Source organism: Salmo salar, chromosome ssa05 (assembly GCF_905237065.1).
Source record: "Salmo salar chromosome ssa05, Ssal_v3.1, whole genome shotgun sequence".
NCBI classification, from domain to species: domain Eukaryota; kingdom Metazoa; phylum Chordata; class Actinopteri; order Salmoniformes; family Salmonidae; genus Salmo; species Salmo salar.
This window is the reverse complement of record NC_059446.1, coordinates 87,940,526-87,961,335: the sequence shown is the minus strand read 5'-3', so window position 1 is coordinate 87,961,335 and position 20,810 is coordinate 87,940,526. Positions and strand designations below refer to the sequence as shown.

At 47.2% G+C, this 20,810-nt stretch overlaps 1 protein-coding gene across 5 annotated transcripts in view; it reads right to left on the bottom strand.

Moving 5' to 3' along the window:
* Positions 1 to 20,810, bottom strand: part of LOC106598556 (F-actin-uncapping protein LRRC16A) — a 294,757-nt gene that overhangs the window by 271,879 nt on the left and 2,068 nt on the right. For all 5 annotated transcript variants that reach the window (XM_045719317.1, XM_045719314.1, XM_045719318.1 and 2 more), the window contains exon 2: positions 12,918 to 13,015. In XM_045719317.1, coding sequence (XP_045575273.1) covers positions 12,918 to 13,015 — 98 coding nt within the window. The remainder of the gene's footprint in view (positions 1 to 12,917; positions 13,016 to 20,810) is intronic.

The following is a 20,810-nucleotide window of genomic DNA, read 5'->3' as shown; positions in this document are numbered from 1 at the left end:
CTAGCTATGTGAGCTAGTCTTCATCATGCTAACGATTAGTGCATTTATCATTGTGGACATCATAGGCTTATGTGGCCAAATAGAAAACATACGTAGATACAAAGAATCCAAAAACAGTTCCCACTCTCCACTAATCAGTCCATGAAATGGTTCCCCTTCTCCACTAATCAGTCCATGAAATGGTTCCCCTTCTCCACTAATCAGTCCATGAAATGGTTCCCACTCCCCACTAATCAGTCCATGAAATGGTTCCCACTCCCCACTAATCAGTCCATGAAATGGTTCCCACTCCCCACTAATCAGTCCATGAAATGGTTCCCACTCCCCCACTAATCAGTCCATGAAATGGTTCCCACTCCCCACTAATCAGTCCATGAAATGGTTCCCCCTCCCCACTAATCAGTCCATGAAATGGTTCCCACTCCCCCACTAATCAGTCCATGAAATGGTTCCCACTCCCCACTAATCAGTCCATGAAAAAGTTCCCACTCCCCACAAATCAGTCCATGAAATAGTTCCCACTCCCCACAAATCAGTCCATGAAATAGTTCCCACTCCCCACTAATCAGTCCATGAAATAGTTCGCACTCCCCACTAATCAGTCCATGAAATGGTTCCCCTTCTCCACTAATCAGTCCATGAAATGGTTCCCCTTCTCCACTAATCAGTCCATGAAATAGTTCCCACTCCCCACTAATCAGTCCATGAAATGGTTCCCACTCCCCACTAATCAGTCCATGAAATAGTTCCCACTCCCCACTAATCAGTCCATGAAATGGTTCCCACTCCCCACTAATCAGTCCATGAAATGGTTCCCCTTCTCCACTAATCAGTCCATGAAATGGTTCCCACTCCCCACTAATCAGTCCATGAAATGGTTCCCACTCCCCACTAATCAGTCCATGAAATGGTTCCCACTCTCCACTAATCAGTCCATGAAATGGTTCCCACTCTCCACTAATCAGTCCATGAAATAGTTCCCACTCCCCACTACTCAGTCCATGAAATAGTTCCCACTCCCCACTAATCAGTCCATGAAATAGTTCCCACTCCCCACTAATCAGTCCATGAAATGGTTCCCACTCCCCACTAATCAGTCCATGAAATGGTTCCCACTCCCCACTAATCAGTCCATGAAATAGTTCCCACTCCCCACTATTCAGTCCATGAAATAGTTCCCACTCCCCCACTAATCAGTCCATGAAATGGTTCCCACTCCCCACTAATCAGTCCATGAAATGGTTCCCACTCCCCACTAATCAGTCCATGAAATGGTTCCCACTCCCCACTATTCAGTCCATGAAATGGTTCCCACTCCCCCACTAATCAGTCCATGAAATGGTTCCCACTCCCCCACTAATCAGTCCATGAAACGGTTCCCACTCCCCACTAATCAGTCCATGAAACGGTTCCCACTCCCCACTAATCAGTCCATGAAATAGTTCCCACTCCCCACTAATCAGTCCATGAAACGGTTCCCACTCCCCACTAATCAGTCCATGAAATGGTTCCCACTCCCCACTAATCAGTCCATGAAATGGTTCCCACTCCCCACTAATCAGTCCATGAAATGGTTCCCACTCCCCACTAATCAGTCCATGAAATGGTTCCCACTCCCCACTAATCAGTCCATGAAACGGTTCCCACTCCCCACTAATCAGTCCATGAAACGGTTCCCACTCCCCACTAATCAGTCCATGAAACAGTTCCCACTCCCCACTAATCAGTCCATGAAACGGTTCCCACTCCCCACTAATCAGTCCATGAAACGGTTCCCACTCCCCACTAATCAGTCCATGAAACAGTTCCCACTCCCCACTAATCAGTCCATGAAACAGTTCCCACTCCCCACTAATCAGTCCATGAAACAGTTCCCACTCCCCACTAATCAGTCCATGAAACAGTTCCCACTCCCCACTAATCAGTCCATGAAACGGTTCCCACTCCCCACTAATCAGTCCATGAAATGGTTCCCACTCCCCACTAATCAGTCCATGAAATGGTTCCCACTCCCCACTAATCAGTCCATGAAATGGTTCCCACTCCCCCACTAATCAGTCCATGAAATGGTTCCCACTCCCCACTAATCAGTCCATGAAATGGTTCCCACTCCCCACTAATCAGTCCATGAAATGGTTCCCACTCTCCACTAATCAGTCCATGAAATGGTTCCCACTCCCCACTAATCAGTCCATGAAACGGTTCCCACTCCCCACTAATCAGTCCATGAAACGGTTCCCACTCCCCACTAATCAGTCCATGAAACGGTTCCCACTCCCCACTAATCAGTCCATGAAATAGTTCCCACTCCCCACTAATCAGTCCATGAAACGGTTCCCACTCCCCACTAATCAGTCCATGAAACAGTTCCCACTCCCCACTAATCAGTCCATGAAACGGTTCCCACTCCCCACTAATCAGTCCATGAAACAGTTCCCACTCCCCACTAATCAGTCCATGAAATGGTTCCCACTCCCCACTAATCAGTCCATGAAATGGTTCCCACTCCCCACTAATCAGTCCATGTGGCCATGTGTTGACAGGTAGGCCTAACAGAAATAACAGTCCACAGGGCAGACCTTGATGGGATTTGCTATGAGGAAGTTGACTGGTTTGATTCATTAGAACCTGACTTTTTTATAGCCACCCCTCTCTCTCTCAGCCAAGGGACCAACACACAGGGCAGTGGTAGCAGGGCAGTGGTGGCAGGGCAGTGGTGGCAGGGCAGTGGTGGCAGGGCAGTGGTGGCAGGGCAGTGGTGGCAGGGCAGTGGTAGCAGGGCAGTGGTAGCAGGGCAGTGGTAGTAGTACTGCAGAGCTGGACTTCTGGAGTGACATAATATACTGTATGCTGAATAAGAGAAAAACAGCTTGAGAAAATCCTTCCAGACTTTATCCACTTCATCACAGCCCAAAAAGCTGAATGACAATGCATACAGGATTCCATTTCAACCAATAGTATACAGTATGGGATTAATTGGACTTTTTAATGTAAACGTCCCAGTGATTAAACCAGGATATGACCTCATAATGTCTGGTCAGTGGTCAGCTATAAAAGGCCTTCAGTTCAGGATATAAAGTCAACAGCATGATGGTCTGTTCTCTTTAAAAGCAGCTTAACCAGTCCTGGTAATGTGGCTGATGGTGGATAAAACATGATGTAATTTGACCCAAATTAAAGCCCGTCTCATCCCAGGTCTGAGGTGTGCTAGCTGAGGCTAACTCTCTGCCACTCCTCTACAGCGAGAGCAAACAGAGACGACATAAAGAAGTGCACCATCAGTGGACCATGATAAGCGTGGTCTCTGGGCTAAAAATAGGTATGGAGAGGACAGACACAGACCAGACCAGTAGACATGGCTTCAAATACTAGTTGTTTTCTTGCCTGGTGCAATGGAACCAATGTGATAGTTCATTAACCGTTAGTTTACCAGAAGTGTTCATGGAGAACACACAGCAACAGACCATGCAAGCCCAGCCTATTGGTATTCCAAAAGCACTAAGTATTCCAAAGAAAACAAAAGCATTTGGAATCCAGGTCTGCCACAGACTGTTCTGCCATGGCCCTCCCAGCCTGCCTGCGCTCCCATCCCCTCCCTGGCAGACCCAGTGTGTGTGTGTTTACCCAGGGCTGTAGAGGAAGTAAGCCACTGGACCAGCTCCCAGTCAGAGTTGAGCTGGCAAGCCTAGTTTCCTCAGCAGGGAACAATGCCCATGAACCACACAAGAGCAAAAACAAACACAATGGTCCATGACTGTTCTCTGAGACTGGGCCTGCTGCATGCTGGGAGGCAGGGAGACACATGGCTGTTCTCTGAGACTGGGCCTGCTGCATGCTGGGAGGCAGGGAGACACATGGCTGTTCTCTGAGACAGGGCCTGCAGCATGCTGGGAGACAGGGAGGCACATGGCTGTTCTCTGAGACTGGGCCTGCTGCATGCTGGGAGGCAGGGAGACACATGGCTGTTCTCTGAGACTGGGCCTGCTGCATGCTGGGAGACAGGGAGGCACATGGCTGTTCTCTGAGACTGGGCCTGCTGCATGCTGGGAGGCAGGGAGACACATGGCTGTTCTCTGAGACTGGGCCTGCTGCATGCTGGGAGGCAGGGAGACACATGGCTGTTCTCTGAGACTGGGCCTGCTGCATGCTGGGAGGCAGGGAGACACATGGCTGTTCTCTGAGACTGGGCCTGCTGCATGCTGGGAGGCAGGGAGACACATGACTGTTCTCTGAGACTGGGCCTGCTGGGAGGCAGGGAGACACATGGCTGTTCTCTGAGACTGGGCCTGCTGCATGCTGGGAGGCAGGGAGACACATGGCTGTTCTCTGAGACTGGGCCTGCTGCATGCTGGGAGGCAGGGAGACACATGGCTGTTCTCTGAGACTGGGCCTGCTGCATGCTGGGTGGCAGGGAGACACATGGCTGTTCTCTGAGACTGCTGCATGCTGGGAGGCAGGGAGACACATGGCTGTTCTCTGAGACAGGGCCTGCAGCATGCTGGGAGGCAGGGAGACACATGGCTGTTCTCTGAGACTGGGCCTGCTGCATGCTGGGAGGCAGGGAGACACATGGCTGTTCTCTGAGACAGGGCCTGCTGCATGCTGGGAGGCAGGGAGACACATTGTTCTGTTCTGTTCCACCTCCTCCCCTGTGGACTGAGTAAGCTACTCTGTTCATGTACCTTGGTTGTACAGAGAGGTGGTGACAGTATTCTTTTAAATTGTCCACAGTAAGCAGGTCCCAGCAGTGTCCCAGATGGTTGGTTCACTAGACTACACCCAGAGCAGAGAGGACTAAAGGACTGGCTTGGCTCCTCCACTTCCCCTCACTACACAGTCATGATGGGCTTAACCTCTTCTATGGAGTGTAACCCCAGGCTGAATGATGACCCACTCCCAGATTCTACAGGCTTTTCAGACATTTTGAGAAGAGATATTACCATTTCAATGGTATTAATGTGTAGGGTTAATGATAAACCTCTCTCTCTCTCTCACACACACTCACACAAAGGTTGTACAGTAAGAATCAGTCCCACCTCACAGCAGTGTATGGTCCACTAACCCAGCTAGCCAGACATGACTGTAGGATACTGCCCAGGAGTAGCACAGAGCCACCTGTGACAGTGTTACAGAGCTGTGGCTAACCTAACCACTAATGAAAGTCTCATGTATAATGCACCACCACCAGACATAATGTTGGCTGAAGCTCACAACTTAAAGAAAAGGGTATAGATTAACGCTGCCACTCCACTTTCCAACCAATGTGCAAACTGGAAATGAGAAGAATTCATGAAACAGCTGAAACACTTGAATCAGGCGAACCAGAGATGCTGAAACAGTGTTGAGTAAGGTGAACCAGAGATGCTGAAACAGTGTTGAATAAGGTGAACCAGAGATGCTGAAACAGTGTTGAGTAAGGTGAACCAGAGATGCTGAAACAGTGTTGAGTAAGGTGAACCAGAGATGCTGAAACAGTGTTGAGTAAGGTGAACCAGAGATGCTGAAACAGTGTTGAGTAAGGTGAACCAGAGATGCTGAAACAGTGTTGAGTAAGGTGAACCAGAGATGCTGAAACAGTGTTGAGTAAGGTGAACCAGAGATTCTGAAACAGTGTTGAGTAAGGTGAACCAGAGATTCTGAAACAGTGTTGAGTAAGGTGAACCAGAGATGCTGAAACAGTGTTGAATAAGGTGAACCAGAGATTCTGAAACAGTGTTGAATAAGGTGAACCAGAGATGCTGAAACAGTGTTGAGTAAGGCGAACCAGAGATTCTGAAACAGTGTTGAGTAAGGTGAACCAGAGATGCTGAAACAGTGTTGAGTAAGGCGAACCAGAGATGCTGAAACAGTGTTGAGTAAGGTGAACCAGAGATGCTGAAACAGTGTTGAGTAAGGCGAACCAGAGATTCTGAAACAGTGTTGAGTAAGGTGAACCAGAGATTCTGAAACAGTGTTGAATAAGGCGAACCAGAGATGCTGAAACAGTGTTGAGTAAGGCGAACCAGCGATGCTGAAACAGTGTTGAGTAAGGTGAACCAGAGATGCTGAAACAGTGTTGAGTAAGGTGAACCAGAGATGCTGAAACAGTGTTGAGTAAGGCGAACCAGAGATTCTGAAACAGTGTTGAGTAAGGTGAACCAGAGATTCTGAAACAGTGTTGAATAAGGCGAACCAGAGATTCTGAAACAGTGTTGAGTAAGGCGAACCAGAGATTCTGAAACAGTGTTGAGTAAGGCGAACCAGAGATGCTGAAACAGTGTTGAGTAAGGCGAACCAGAGATGCTGAAACAGTGTTGAGTAAGGCGAACCAGAGATGCTGAAACAGTGTTGAATAAGGCGAACCAGAGATGCTGAAACAGTGTTGAGTAAGGCGAACCAGAGATGCTGAAACAGTGTTGAGTAAGGTGAACCAGAGATGCTGAAACAGTGTTGAGTAAGGCGAACCAGCGATGCTGAAACAGTGTTGAATAAGGTGAACCAGAGATGCTGAAACAGTGTTGAGTAAGGTGAACCGGAGATGCTGAAACAGTTTTGAATAAGGTGAACCAGAGATGCTGAAACAGTGTTGAATAAGGTGAACCAGCGATGCTGAAACAGTGTTGAATAAGGTGAACCAGCGATGCTGAAACAGTGTTGAATAAGGTGAACCAGAGATGCTGAAACTCCTCCTCTGGGTCTGCAGGTGATCCTCAGGGATCTTCCTTCTGATGTTATCATCCCTCTTCCTTCATCATGTCATCCCTCCATCCCTCTTCCTTCATCCTGTCATCCCTCCATCCCTCTTCCTTCATCCTGTCATCCCTCTTCCTTCATCCTGTCATCCCTCCATCTCCTCTTACTTCATCCTGTCATCCCTCCATCCCTCTTCCTTCATCCTGTCATCCCTCCATTCTGTCATCCCTCCATCCCTCTTCCTTCATCCTGTCATCCCTCCATCTCCTCTTCCCTCCACCCCTCTTCCTTCATCCTGTCATCCCTCCATCCCTATTCCTTCATCCTGTCATCCCTCCATCTCCTCTTCCTTCATCCTGTCATCCCTCCATCCTGTCATCCCTCCATCCCTCTTCCTTCATCCTGTCATCCCCTCTTCCTTCATCCTGTCATCCCTCCATCCTGTCATCCCTCCATCCTGTCATCCCTCCATCCTGTCATCCCTCCATCCCTCCATCCCTCATCCTGTCATCCCCTCTTCCTTCATCCTGTCATCCCCTCTTCCTTCATCCTGTCATCCCTCCATCCCTCTTCCTTCATCCCTCTTCCTTCACCCTGTCATCCCTCCATCCCTCTTCCTTCATCCTGTCATCCCTCCATCCCTCTTCCTTCATCCTGTCATCCCTCCATCTCCTCTTCCTTCATCCTGTCATTCCACTTCCTTCATCCTGTCATCCCTCCATCTCCTCTTCCTTCATCCTATCATCCCTCTTCCTTCATCCAGTCATCCCTCCATCCCTCTTCCTTCATCCTGTCATCCCTCAATCCCTCTTCCTTCATCCTGTCATCCCTCCATCCCTCTTCCTATCATCCCTCCATCTCTTCCTTCATCCTGTCATCCCTCCATCCCTCTTCCTTCATCCTGTCATCCCTCCATCTCCTCTTCCTTCATCCTGTCATCCCTCCATCTTCATCCTGTCATCCCTCTTCCTTCATCCTGTCATCCCTCCATCCCTCTTCCTTCATCCTGTCATCCCTCCATCCCTCTTCCTTTATCATGTCATCCCTCTTCCTTCATCCTGTCATCCCTCCATCCCTCCTGTCATCCCTCTTCCTTCATCCAGTCATCCCTCCATCTCCGCTTCCTTCATCCTGTCATCCCTCTTCCTTCATCCTGTCATCCCTCTTCCTTCATCCTGTCATCCCTCCATCTCCTCTTCCTTCATCCTGTCATCCCTCTTCCTTCATCCTGTCATCCCTCCATCCCTCTTCCTTTATCATGTCATCCCTCTTCCTTCATCCTGTCATCCCTCCATCCCTCCTGTCATCCCTCTTCCTTCATCCCTCTTCCTTCATCCTGTCATCCCTCCATCTCCTCTTCCTTCATCCTGTCATCCCTCTTCCTTCATCCTGTCATCCCTCCATCCCTCTTCCTTCATCCTGTCATCCCTCCATCTCCTCTTCCGTCATCCTGTCATCCCTCTTCCTTCATCCTGTCATCCCGTCATCCCTCCATCCCTCCATCCCTCCATCTCCTCTTCCTTCATCCTGTCATCCCTCCATCTCCTCTTCCTTCATCCTGTCATCCCTCTTCCTTCATCCTGTCATCCCTCCATCCCTCCTGTCATCCCTCTTCCTTCATCCAGTGATCCCTCCACCTCCGCTTCCTTCATCCTGTCATCCCTCTTCCTTCATCCCTCTTCCTTCATCCTGTCATCCCTCCATCTCCTCTTCCTTCATCCTGTCATCCCTCTTCCTTCATCCTGTCATCCCTCCATCCCTCTTCCGTCATCCTGTCATCCCTCTTCCTTCATCCTGTCATCCCTCCATCCCTCTTCCTTCATCCTGTCATCCCTCCATCTCCTCTTCCGTCATCCTGTCATCCCTCTTCCTTCATCCTGTCATCCCGTCATCCCTCCATCCCTCCATCCCTCCATCTCCTCTTCCTTCATCCTGTCATCCCTCCATCTCCTCTTCCTTCATCCTGTCATCCCTCCATCTCCTCTTCCTTCATCCTGTCATCCCTCCATCTCCTCTTCCTTCATCCTGTCATCCCTCCATCTCCTCTTCCTTCATCCTGTCATCCCTCCATCTCCTCTTCCTCATCCTGTCATCCCTCCATCTCCTCTTCCTTCATCCTGTCATCCCTCCATCTCCTCTTCCTTCATCCTGTCATCCCTCCATCTCCTCTTCCTTCATCCTGTCATCCCTCCATCTCCTCTTCCTTCATCCTGTCATCCCTCCATCTCCTCTTCCTTCATCCTGTCATCCCTCCATCTCCTCTTCCTTCATCCTGTCATCCCTATCTGTCATCCCTCCATCTCCTCTTCCTTCATCCTGTCATCCCTCCATCTCCTCTTCCTTCATCCTGTCATCCCTCCATCTCCTCTTCCTTCATCCTGTCATCCCTCCATCTCCTCTTCCTTCATCCTGTCATCCCTCCATCTCCTCTTCCTTCATCCTGTCATCCCTCCATCTCCTCTTCCTTCATCCCTACATCCCACGTGACAAAGCAAGTTGTATTTGACTGCAGCAGTGACAGACAGAGTGTGTAATCAGGGTCTAATGAGTTAACAGGAAACACTGACTGAATACTCTGACACACCCTGCCTGTTTGACACTTCTACACACACACCCACAGGTAAGGTAACCATTTCCATACCCGGAGGGATATTTACACACCAGGAAGACAGACAACTAGATGAGTATTCAATAAAGATGGAAAATATACAGAAAATACACAATTGAAAATGTCAATCTGTTTCTCTCTCTGTCATACCAGCCCAGAGACATAATAATGTAGCTTTTTGTTTTAATCTTTTTTAATGTAATAAAATCCCTTGAACAGGGAGGTCAGACGTGGGGTGCCTGTCTGCCTCTGTTAAGTTCTCTCTATGCCACTTCCTCCCTAATTATGTTCTCTCTAGTGGAACAACAAATACTTTAAACAGTCACTTATTTGTTCAGTGAGCCGAGCTGAACGGCTGTTATGTGAAGTCAGCATTTCATTCTCATGCTGTCGCTCCCTCTCTCTCTCCTTCTCTCCCTATGTCTCTCGCTCTCTCTCTCCTTCTCTCCCTATGTCTCTCGCTCTCCCTCCCTCTGTCTCTCTCTCTTTCTCCTCTCGCTCTCTCCTTCAGTCTTCCGCTCTCTCTCTCCCCTCCCACTCTCTCTTTCTCTCTGTTGTCCGCCTGCGTGGAGTAAATTGAATTCCACAGACTTCAGATAAATTCCAGTGTTCATTTCTACTGTGTAACGGACTCCTACATGATAATATTGTTCTCTGTATCAGCACACCACCAACACAAGCCCCAGCTAGTATTATACAGTCTGTGTCTGTGTTGTAAAACTCCTCCTGACTGTTTCCATGAAGGATTTCCCAAAAATATTACAGTAGATCTACAACACTAAGAAAAGAAAACACGGCTTGGCAAATGTTCTGCCACACTGACGTCTGGGGACGGTCGAAGAACCCTTTAAGGTTCTACATACCACCTTTCTTCCTAAGAGTATAGCAGAATGTCAGAGCTAAAGAAATGACTCGTTGGGCCGGTGCCATCAAACACAGTACAAGTAGTTGATGATGAATGAAACCCATGAGGAAACTAGTCACTAGACTAGAGCAATGAGCTGTGGAGGGACTCAAACCCCCTGCTTCAGTCTGTCAGTTGGTACTAGCAGCATCACATCTAGAACAATACAATGCAGGCAGCCGATGGAATGGAATTACCCTTCAATCACAGGGCTCAGTGACAACCTCAGCAGTCTACAGCCAGCTCACTACCACTATACTGTTATCTAGTAGGATCAATGATGGTAGGACTACACACACACACACACACACACACACACACACACACACACACACACACACGCATACACCAAAAACACATACACACACACACACACACGTCACTCTAGAAACATAATGTCTCTCTCATAGCATATTTACACCTGTAGTAAAACGAAACCAGTAGCTTGCCAAACAAAACCAGTAGCTTGCCAAACGAAACCAGTAGCTTGCCAAACGAAACCAGTAGCTTGCCAAATGAAACCAGTCGCTTGCCAAATGAAACCAGTAGCTTGCCAAATGAAACCAGTAGCTTGCCAAACGAAACCAGTAGCTTGCCAAACGAAACCAGTAGCTTGCCAAACGAAACCAGTAGCTTGCCAAACGAAACCAGTAGCTTGCCAAACGAAACCAGTAGCTTGCCAAATGAAACCAGTAGCTTGCCAAATGAAACCAGTAGCTTGCCAAATGAAACCAGTAGCTTGCCAAATGAAACCAGTAGCTTGCCAAATGAAACCAGTAGCTTGCCAAATTAAACCAGTAGCTTGACAAATGAAACCAGTAGCTTGCCAAATGAAACCAGTAGCTTGCCAAATTAAACCAGTAGCTTGCCAAATTAAACCAGTAGTTTGACAAATCGTTTCATTTGGCAAACTGCTATAGGTGTAAATGGGCTATGAGAGAGAACAGGTTTCAGACGGACTACAACCACTCATGACCTGCACCATCAGCTTTATGGAACACTTTCTAGATGCAGCACGGGATTAGGCAACACCATGAATTCCCAAAACACATCTAGATATATAAGCTATTCAGGAGGGGGAATAGGTATAGGGAATAGACACTGGAGAGTTATTAAGAAGGGGAATAGGTATAGGGAATAGACACTGGAGAGTTATTAAGGAGGGGGAATAGGTATAGGGAATAGACACTGGAGAGTTATTAAGAAGGGGAATAGGTATAGGGAATAGACACTGGAGAGTTATTAAGGAGGGGGAATAGGTATAGGGAATAGACACTGGAGAGTTATTAAGAAGGGGAATAGGTATAGGGAATAGACACTGGAGAGTTATTAAGGAGGGGGAATAGGTATAGGGAATAGACACTGGAGAGTTATTAAGGAGGGGGAATAAGTATAGGGAATAGACACTGGAGAGTTATTAAGGAGGGGGAATAGGTATAGGGAATAGACACTGGAGAGTTATTAAGGAGGGGGAATAAGTATAGGGAATAGACACTGGAGAGATATTAAGGAGGGGGAATAGGTATAGGGAATAGACACTGGAGAGTTATTAAGAAGGGGAATAGGTATAGGGAATAGACACTGGAGAGTTATTAAGTAGGGGAATAGGTATAACTCCCAGTGTCTATTCCTATACCTATTCCCCCTCCTTAATAACTCTCCAGTGTTTATTCCCTATACCTAAACACTGGAGAGTTATTAAGGAGGGGGAATAAGTATAGGGAATAGACACTGGCAAATTATTAAGGAGAGGGAATAGGTATAGGGAACAGACACTGGAGAGTTATTAAGGAGGGGGAATAGGTATAGGGAATAGACACTGGCAAATTATTAAGGAGAGGGAATAGGTATAGGGAACAGACACTGGAGAGTTATTAAGGAGGGGGAATAGGTATAGGGAATAGACACTGGAGAGTTATTAAGAAGGGGAATAGGTATAGGGAATAGACACTGGAGAGTTACTAAGGAGGGGGAATATATATATAGGGAATAGACACTGGAGAGTCTATTCCCCACAAAGATTTACAGAGGACATCTCAGATAACTATCCTCAGTGCTCAGTCCCATTACACAACACAGAAAATGACAATATGTATTTTTAATGTTCCCATGGAAATGAATTATTAAATGGACTGAAGATTTACTGCAGTCTTGACAAACATTTAATGGGAGAAAACCCATTTTCCTCATGTTACATATACAAAACTGGTGTGAGAGTAACAAAGCCCAACATTGATCTCAACAAAATCCTACTGTTAGACTTCTTTGACCATTACTCACAGTGTAGTGAAAGATGCCTCCTGGGCTGTGGGATGAATGTAAGGAAGTCTCCTAGGATTGTATCACTGTTCAGGCCACTGATGTTCCTTTCCACAACACAAAGCCATAGCTATGAGTGAAGGGTAGCAGAGGGAAGAGCAGAGCGAGCGAGAGCGAGAGAGCGAGAGAGCGAGAGAGCGAGAGAGCGAGAGAGCGAGAGAGCAGAGAGCAGAGAGAGAGAGAGAGAGAGAGAGAGAGAGAGAGAGAGAGAGAGAGAGCAGAGAGAGCAGAGCGAGAGAGAGCAGAGCGAGAGAGAGCAGAGCGAGAGAGAGAGAGAGAGAGAGAGAGAGAGCAGAGAGAGAGAGAGCAGAGCGAGAGAGAGCAGAGCGAGAGAGAGCAGAGCGAGAGAACGCTAAAGGAAAGGAAAAGGCCAATTCAGAAGAGAACATATCAGAGGTTGTCTGTGTGACTTACCAAGACTCTGTTCTCCACCTTGTCTCCTTTCATCTCTAGTTTGACTCTCTTCTTCACCGAGATTTTCATCTTCCTCCCCACTGCATCCTTCACACTCTCTACAGGAGGAGAGGAGTTAGGTTTACATGAATAAGCAGCTGAGCACCCAGGATGTAACATTTTGAATGTATTCATTTGATACATTTTGTGTTATTAAATCGTTAGGCCTACTTTAAAAAGCTACGCAATGAAAGATAAGTGAGTTTGCACTTCATAGCAGGACTGATTTCCCAACAGGAAAGGATTTCCAGTCTGCTTTCATAAAAAAAATATTTAAACCAAAAATAAAAAACGAATTCCATCCATAATTCACGCAAACCACAGTGGAAGATAATCCTGTTTTAAAAAGGTCTAAATAATGATGCTTTATTAGCGTTGAACCCCCCCTGCCTGGCTGAGATTTAACCCCCACCTGCCTGGCTGAGATTTAACCCCCACCTGCCTGGCTGAGATTTAACCCCCACCTGCCTGGCTGAGATTTAAACCCCCCTGCCTGGCTGAGATTTAACCCCCACCTGCCTGGCTGAGATTTAACTCCCACCTGCCTGGCTGAGATTTAACTCCCCACCTGCCTGGCTGAGATTTAAACCCCCCTGCCTGGCTGAGATTTAACCCCCCCCCGCCTGGCTGAGATTTAAACCTTGTCACCAGTCATATTTACTTCAGCTTCTGCTGTTCAAATTGATTCTTCACACCCTCTGGAAGCTAATCCAGCAATGACAATTGGTTTATAGAGGAACTGGGTCATATATATATATATAATAAAAAATATATATATATATTTCTCGCAAGCTGAGGCCTTTCTCTCTCTCTCTCTCATATATATATCATTAATTGTGAAAAACTGAGTTTAAATGTATTTGGCTAAGGTGTATGTAAACCTCCGACTTCACCTGTGTGTGTGTGCGCGCGTGTGTGTGTGCATGCGCACACACACACACACACACACACATATACACACTACAGGCTGATCCAACTTTGATATAATGTCCTTAAAACAAGTCAAAATGAGGCTCAGTAGTGTGTGTGGCCTCCACGTGCCTGTATGACCTCCCTACAACGCCTGGGCATGCTCCTGATGAGGTGGCGGATGGTCTCCTGAGGGATCTCCTCCCAGACCTGGACTAAAGCATCCGCCAACTCCTGGACAGTCTGTGGTGCAACGTGGCGTTGGTGGATGGAGCGAGACATGATGTCCCAGATGTGCTCAATTGGATTCAGGTCTGGGTAACGGGCGGGCCAGTCCATAGCATCAATGCCTTCCTCTTGCAGGAACTGCTGACACACTCCAGCCACATGAGGTCTAGCATTGTCTTGCATTAGGAGGAACCCAGGGCCAACCGCACCAGCATATGGTCTCACAAGGAGTCTGAGGATCTCATCTCGGTACCTAATGGCAGACAGGCTACCTCTGGCGAGCACATGGAGGGCTGTGCGGCCTACCAAAGAAATGCCACCCCACACCATCACTGACCCACCGCCAAACCGGTCATGCTGGAGGATGTTGCAGGCAGCAGAACGTTCTCCACGGCGTCTCCAGACTGTCACGTCTGTCACATGTGCTCAGTGTGAACCTGCTTTCATCTGTGAAGAGCACAGGGCGCCAGTGGCGAATTTGCCAATCTTGGTGTTCTCTGGCAAATGCCAAATGTCCTGCACGGTGTTGGGCTGTAAGCACAACCCCCACCTGTGGACGTCGGGCCCTCATACCACCCTCATGGAGTCTGTTTCTGACCGTTTGAGCAGACACATGCACATTTGTGGCCTGCTGGAGGTCATTTTGCAGGGCTCTGGCAGTGCTTCTCCTGCTCCTCCTTGCACAAAGGCGGAGGTAGCGGTCCTGCTGCTGGGTTGTTGCCCTCCTACGGCCTCCTCCACGTCTCCTGATGTACTGGCCTGTCTCCTGGTAGCGCCTCCATGCTCTGGACACTACGCTGACAGACACAGCAAACCTTCTTGCCACAGCTCGCATTGATGTGCCATCCTGGATGAGTTGCACTACCTGAGCCACTTGTGTGGGTTGTAGACTCCGTCTCATGCTACCACTAGAGTGAAAGCACCGCCAGCATTCAAAAGTGACCAAAACGTCAGCCAGGAAGCATAGGAACTAAGAAGTGGTCTGTGGTCACCACCTGCAGAACCACTCCTTTATTGGGGGTGTCTTGCTAATTGCCTATAATTTCCACCTGTTGTCTATTCCATTTGCACAACAGCATGTGACATTTATTGTCAATCAGTGTTGCTTTCTAAGTGGACAGTTTGATTTCACAGAAGTGTGATTGACTTGGAGTTACATTGTGTTGTTTAAGTGTTCCCTTTATTTTTTTGAGCAGTGTATATATATATATATATATATATATATATATATACAGTTGAAGTCAGAGGTTTACATACACCTTAGCCAAATACATTTAAACTCAGTTTTTCACAATTATTAATGACATTTAATCCTAGTAAAAATTCCCTGTCTTAGGTCACCACTTTATTTTAAGAATGTGAAATTAGAGAATAATAGTAGAGATGATTATTTATTTCAGCTTTTATTTCTTTCATCACATTCCCAGTGGGTCAGAAGTTTACATACACTCAATTAGTATTTGGTAGCATTGCCTTTAAATTGCTTAACTTTGGTCAAACGTTTCAGGTAGCCCTCCACAAGCTTCCCACAATAAGTTGGGTGAATTTTGGCCCATTCCTCCTGACAGAGCTGGTGTAACTGAGTCAGGTTTGTAGGCCTCCTTGTTCAAACACGCTTTTTCAGTTCAACCCACCAATTTTCTATGGGATTGAGGTCAGGGCTTTGTGATGGCCACTCCAATACCTTGACTTTGTTGTCCTTAAGCCATTTTGCCACAACTTTGGAAGTATGCTTGCAGTCATTGTCCATTTGGAAGACCCATTTGCGACCAAGCTTTAACTTCCTGACTGATGTCTTGAGCTGTTGCTTCAATATATCCACATCAATTTCTTCCCTCATGATGCCATCTATTTTGTGAAGTGCACCAGTCCCTCCTGCAGCAAAGCACCCCCACAACATGATGCTGCCACCCCCGTGCTTCAAGTTGGGATGGTGTTCTTCGGCTTACAAGCCTCCCCCTTTTTCCTCCAAACACAACGATGGTCTTTATGGCCAAACAGTTCTATTTTTGTTTTATCGGACCAGAGGACATTTCTCCAAAAAGTACGATCTTTGTCCCCATGTGCAGTTGCAAACTGTAGTCTGGCTTTTTATGGCGGTTTTGGAGCAGTGCCTTCTTCTTTGCTGAGCGGCCTTTCAGATTATGTTGATATAGGTGTAACGTGGGTCGTACAAAGGGGACCAAGGCGCGGCGTGTAAAGTGCTCATATTTTACTTTAATGAAACACTAAATCAAAACAACAAAAACGACCGTCAACAGTTCCGTCAGGTTACAAGGAACAAAACAGAAATCAACTACCCACAAAACCCCATAGACAAACCCCAACTTAAATATGATCTCCAATTAGAGACAACACGAACCAGCTACCTCTAATTGGAGATCATCCCAAAACTCAATATAGACATAGAAAAACAAGAACTAAACATAGACAGAAAAAACATATAGAATGCCCACCCACCTATCACATCCCGACCTAACTAAACAGAGAAAACACAGCTCTCCTAGGTCAGAGTGTGACAATAGGACTCGTTTTACTGTGGATATAGATACTTTTGTACCTGTTTTCTCCAGCATCTTCAGAAGGTCCTTTGCTGTTGTTCTGGGATTGATTTGCACTTTTTAGACCAAAGTGCGTTCATCTCTAGGAGACAGAACGCATCTCCTTCCTGAGCAGTATGACGGCTGCGTGGTCCCATGGTGTTTATACTTGCATACTATAGTTTGTACAGATGAACGTGGAACCTTCAGCCATTTGGAAATTGCTCCCAAGGATGAACCAGACTTGTGGAGGTCTACAATTCTTTTTCTGAGGTCTTGGCTGATTTCTTTTGATTTTCCCATGATGTCAAGCAAAGAGGCACTGAGTTTGAAGGTAGGCCTTGAAATACATCCACAGGTACACCTCAAATTGACTCAAATGATGTCAATTAGCCTATCAGAAGTTTCTAAAGCCATGACATAATTTTCTGGAATTTTCCAAGCTGTTTAAAGGCACAGTCAACTTAGTGTATGTAAACTTCTGACCCACTGGAATTGTGATACAGTGAATTATAAGTGAAATAATCCATCTGTAAATAATTGTTGGAAAAATTACTTGTGTCATGCACAAAGTAGATGTCCTAACCGACTTGCTAAAACTGTAGTTTGTTAACGAGAAATTTGTGGAGTGGTTGAAAAACGAGTTTTAATGACTCCAACCTAAGTGTATGTAAACTTACGACTTCAACTGTATATATGGGATATTCTCTCTCTCTCGTTCTCTCTCTCTGTCTCTCTTTTTCTCTTTCTCTCTGGTTCTCCCCCCTCTCTCCCTCTCTTCAATTCAATTCAAGGGCTTTATTGGCATGGGAAACATATGTTAACATCGCCAAAGGAAGTGAAACAGATAATAAATAAAAGCGAAATAAACTCTCTCTCTCGTTGTCTCTCTCTCTCTTCTGTCTCTCCCTCTCTGTCTCTCTCTCTCTCCATTTCTCTCTGTTGCTCTGTCTCTACCCCCTCTCTTCACACTGCACTCCTAATTCTGGAGTCTGGTCTGTATGGGGGAGTCTGGTATAACTGTTCTGGCTGTGACTGTGTGACTGCTTGAACATTAGCTAACTACTTCACTGTGACTGGGTCTGGCTCAACCCCTCTCTGGGAATACAGGTGTTGTTCTGTTGTTGTAACAATCAATTAGGAGCCATGATCTGTAAACTTCCTAAGATGTGACCTTTCACCCTGGTGCTTGGCCTGTGACAAGCTGACAAGCCTCGGAGTCGTCAGACAAAGAGAAAGTTGTTCAGGCAAATCAGTGTTCTCCTCTCGCTGTTGCTCTTTCACTTGCTATCTCTCTCTCACCCCCCCTCTCTCATCCCCCCCTCTCACCCCCCTCTCTCTCTCACCCCCTCTCTCTCTCTCTCTCTCATCCCCCCTCTCACCCCCCCTCTCTCTCTCTCATCCCCCCTCTCACCCCCCCTCTCTCATCCCCCCTCTCTCTCTCACCCCCTCTCTCTCTCATCCCCCCCTCTCCCTCTCACCCCCCTCTCTCTCACCCCCCCTCTCTCTCACCCCCCTCTCCCTCTCTCTCATCCCCCTTCTCTCTCTCATCCCCCTCTCTCTCTCATCCCCCCTCTCTCTCTCATCCCCCCATCTCTCTTTCTCACACACACACACACACACACACACACACACACACACACAATCCAGGTGAGGGCTATGAGAGCATCCTCTTGGTTGAGTGAGTGAGTGAGTGAGTGAGTGAGTGAGTGAGTGAGTGAGTGAGTACAGAACAATGAGCATCTCTGAGCCACAGTCAGACAATGCAGCTACTTTCTCTTCCTGCTGTGTTCTGACAGAGCTATCTCATGCTGACTGCTCTCCGCGCTGGCTGACTGCTCTCCGCGCTGGCTGACTGCTCTCCGCGCTGGCTGACTGCTCTCCGCGCTGACTGACTGCTCTCCGCGCTGACTGACTGCTCTCCGCGCTGACTGACTGCTCTCCGCGCTGACTGACTGCTCCGCGCTGACTGACTGACTGCTCCGCGCTGACTGACTGACTGCTCCGCGCTGACTGACTGCTCCGCGCTGACTGACTGACTGCTCCGCGCTGACTGACTGACTGCTCCGCGCTGTCTGCTGACTGACTGCTCCGCGCTGTCTGACTGACTGACTGCTCCGCGCTGACTGACCGACTGCTCCGCGCTGACTGACTGACTGCTCGCGCTGACTGACCGACTGCTCCGCGCTGACTGACTGCTCCGCGCTGACTGACTGCTCCCGCGCTGACTGACTGACTGCTCTCGCGCTGACTGACTGACTGACTGCTCTCCGCGCTGACTGACCGACTGCTCTCGCGCTGACTGACTGACTGACTGCTCTCGCGCTGACTGACTGACTGCTCCCGCGCTGACTGACTGACTGACTGCTCGCGCTGACTGACTGACTGACTGCTCCGCGCTGACTGACTGACTCGCTGACCTGCGCCCGCTGACTGACTGACTGCTCGCGCTGACTGACTGACTGCTCCGCGCTGACTGACTGACTGCTCCGCGCTGACTGACTGCTCCGCGCTGACTGACTGCTCGTAGAAGAAATGAGATCCTCATTCTACCGTCACTCACCTGTTCTATTCTATTGCCTTCTACTGTGATGTCACAGCTCATGTTGTTATGTCAACCCTCATTCTCTCAGTCACACCATCACAATGCATTATTGTTCTCATGGGAGAACTGGCCCCAATACTGTTCTGCTTTTACACCTGCTTGTGTTACTGTATTGCTTCAAAACACAATTACATCATGAGGACAGAGTGTGAGCTTATCAGGAGCTGGTAGATCAGCCTTAATGATACTGGAATCTATAAAACGTCTAACGTCAAGTACACACTCTGGTGTCATATCGGGAGGGTAAAGGTCACCGAGCTGAATCCTATCATATCACCGTGAAACAGAGAGGTCTTTAACCACGATCTTATCACACGGGTTTGGTGGAATCTGGTGTCCTTACATGTAACTAAACTAGTAACTTCATTCAGGATTTGACCAGCTTCCTTTCAATACAATTCAATCAAGTATTTATTTACATTGTAGTCCTACATTATTTAGATGTTACCGGAGAGCCAAGTCTCGGTCCAAGAGGCTTCTTAACAGCTTTTACCGTCAAGCCATAAGACTCCTAACAGCTAATCAAATGGCTAACCGGACTATCTGCATTAACTCCTCTGGTATGGCATAAAGGAGAATTAATGCAGTGTTTAATAAGCTACCCAATCAGCAATGAACACACACCATGCTTTATACTGTATAATGACTTGTCCTTTCCTCTCCTAGACAACAAGCAGGTGTAGGTCTATGTAATGTAGTAGCTAGGGACTAATAACATGAACACACACCATGCTTTATACTGTATAATGACTTGTCCTTTCCTCTCCTAGACAACAAGCAGGTGTAGGTCTATGTAATGTAGTAGCTAGGGACTAATAACATGAACACACACCATGCTTTATACTGTATAATGACTTGTCTTTCCTCTCCTAGACAACAAGCAGGTGTAGGTCTATGTAATGTAGTAGCTAGGGACTAATAACATGAACACACACCATGCTTTATACTGTATAATGACTTGTCTTTCCTCTCCTAGACAACAAGCAGGTGTAGGTCTATGTAATGTAGTAGCTAGGGACTAATAACATGAACACACACCATGCTTTATACTGTATAATGACTTGTCTTTCCTCTCCTAGACAACAAGCAGGTGTAGGTCTATGTAATGTAGTAGCTAGGGACTAATAACATGAACACACACCATGCTTTATACTGTATAATGACTTGTCTTTCCTCTCCTAGACAACAAGCAGGTGTAGGTCTATGTAATGTAGTAGCTAGGGACTAATAACATGAACACACACCATGCTTTATACTGTATAATGACTTGTCTTTCCTCTCCTAGACAACAAGCAGGTGTAGGTCTATGTAATGTAGTAGCTAGGGACTAATAACATGAACACACACCATGCTTTATACTGTATAATGACTTGTCTTTCCTCTCCTAGACAACAAGCAGGTGTAGGTCTATGTAATGTAGTAGCTAGGGACTAATAACATGAACACACACCATGCTTTATACTGTATAATGACTTGTCCTTTCCTCTCCTAGACAACAAGCAGGTGTAGGTCTATGTAATGTAGTAGCTAGGGACTAATAACATGAACACACACCATGCTTTATACTGTATA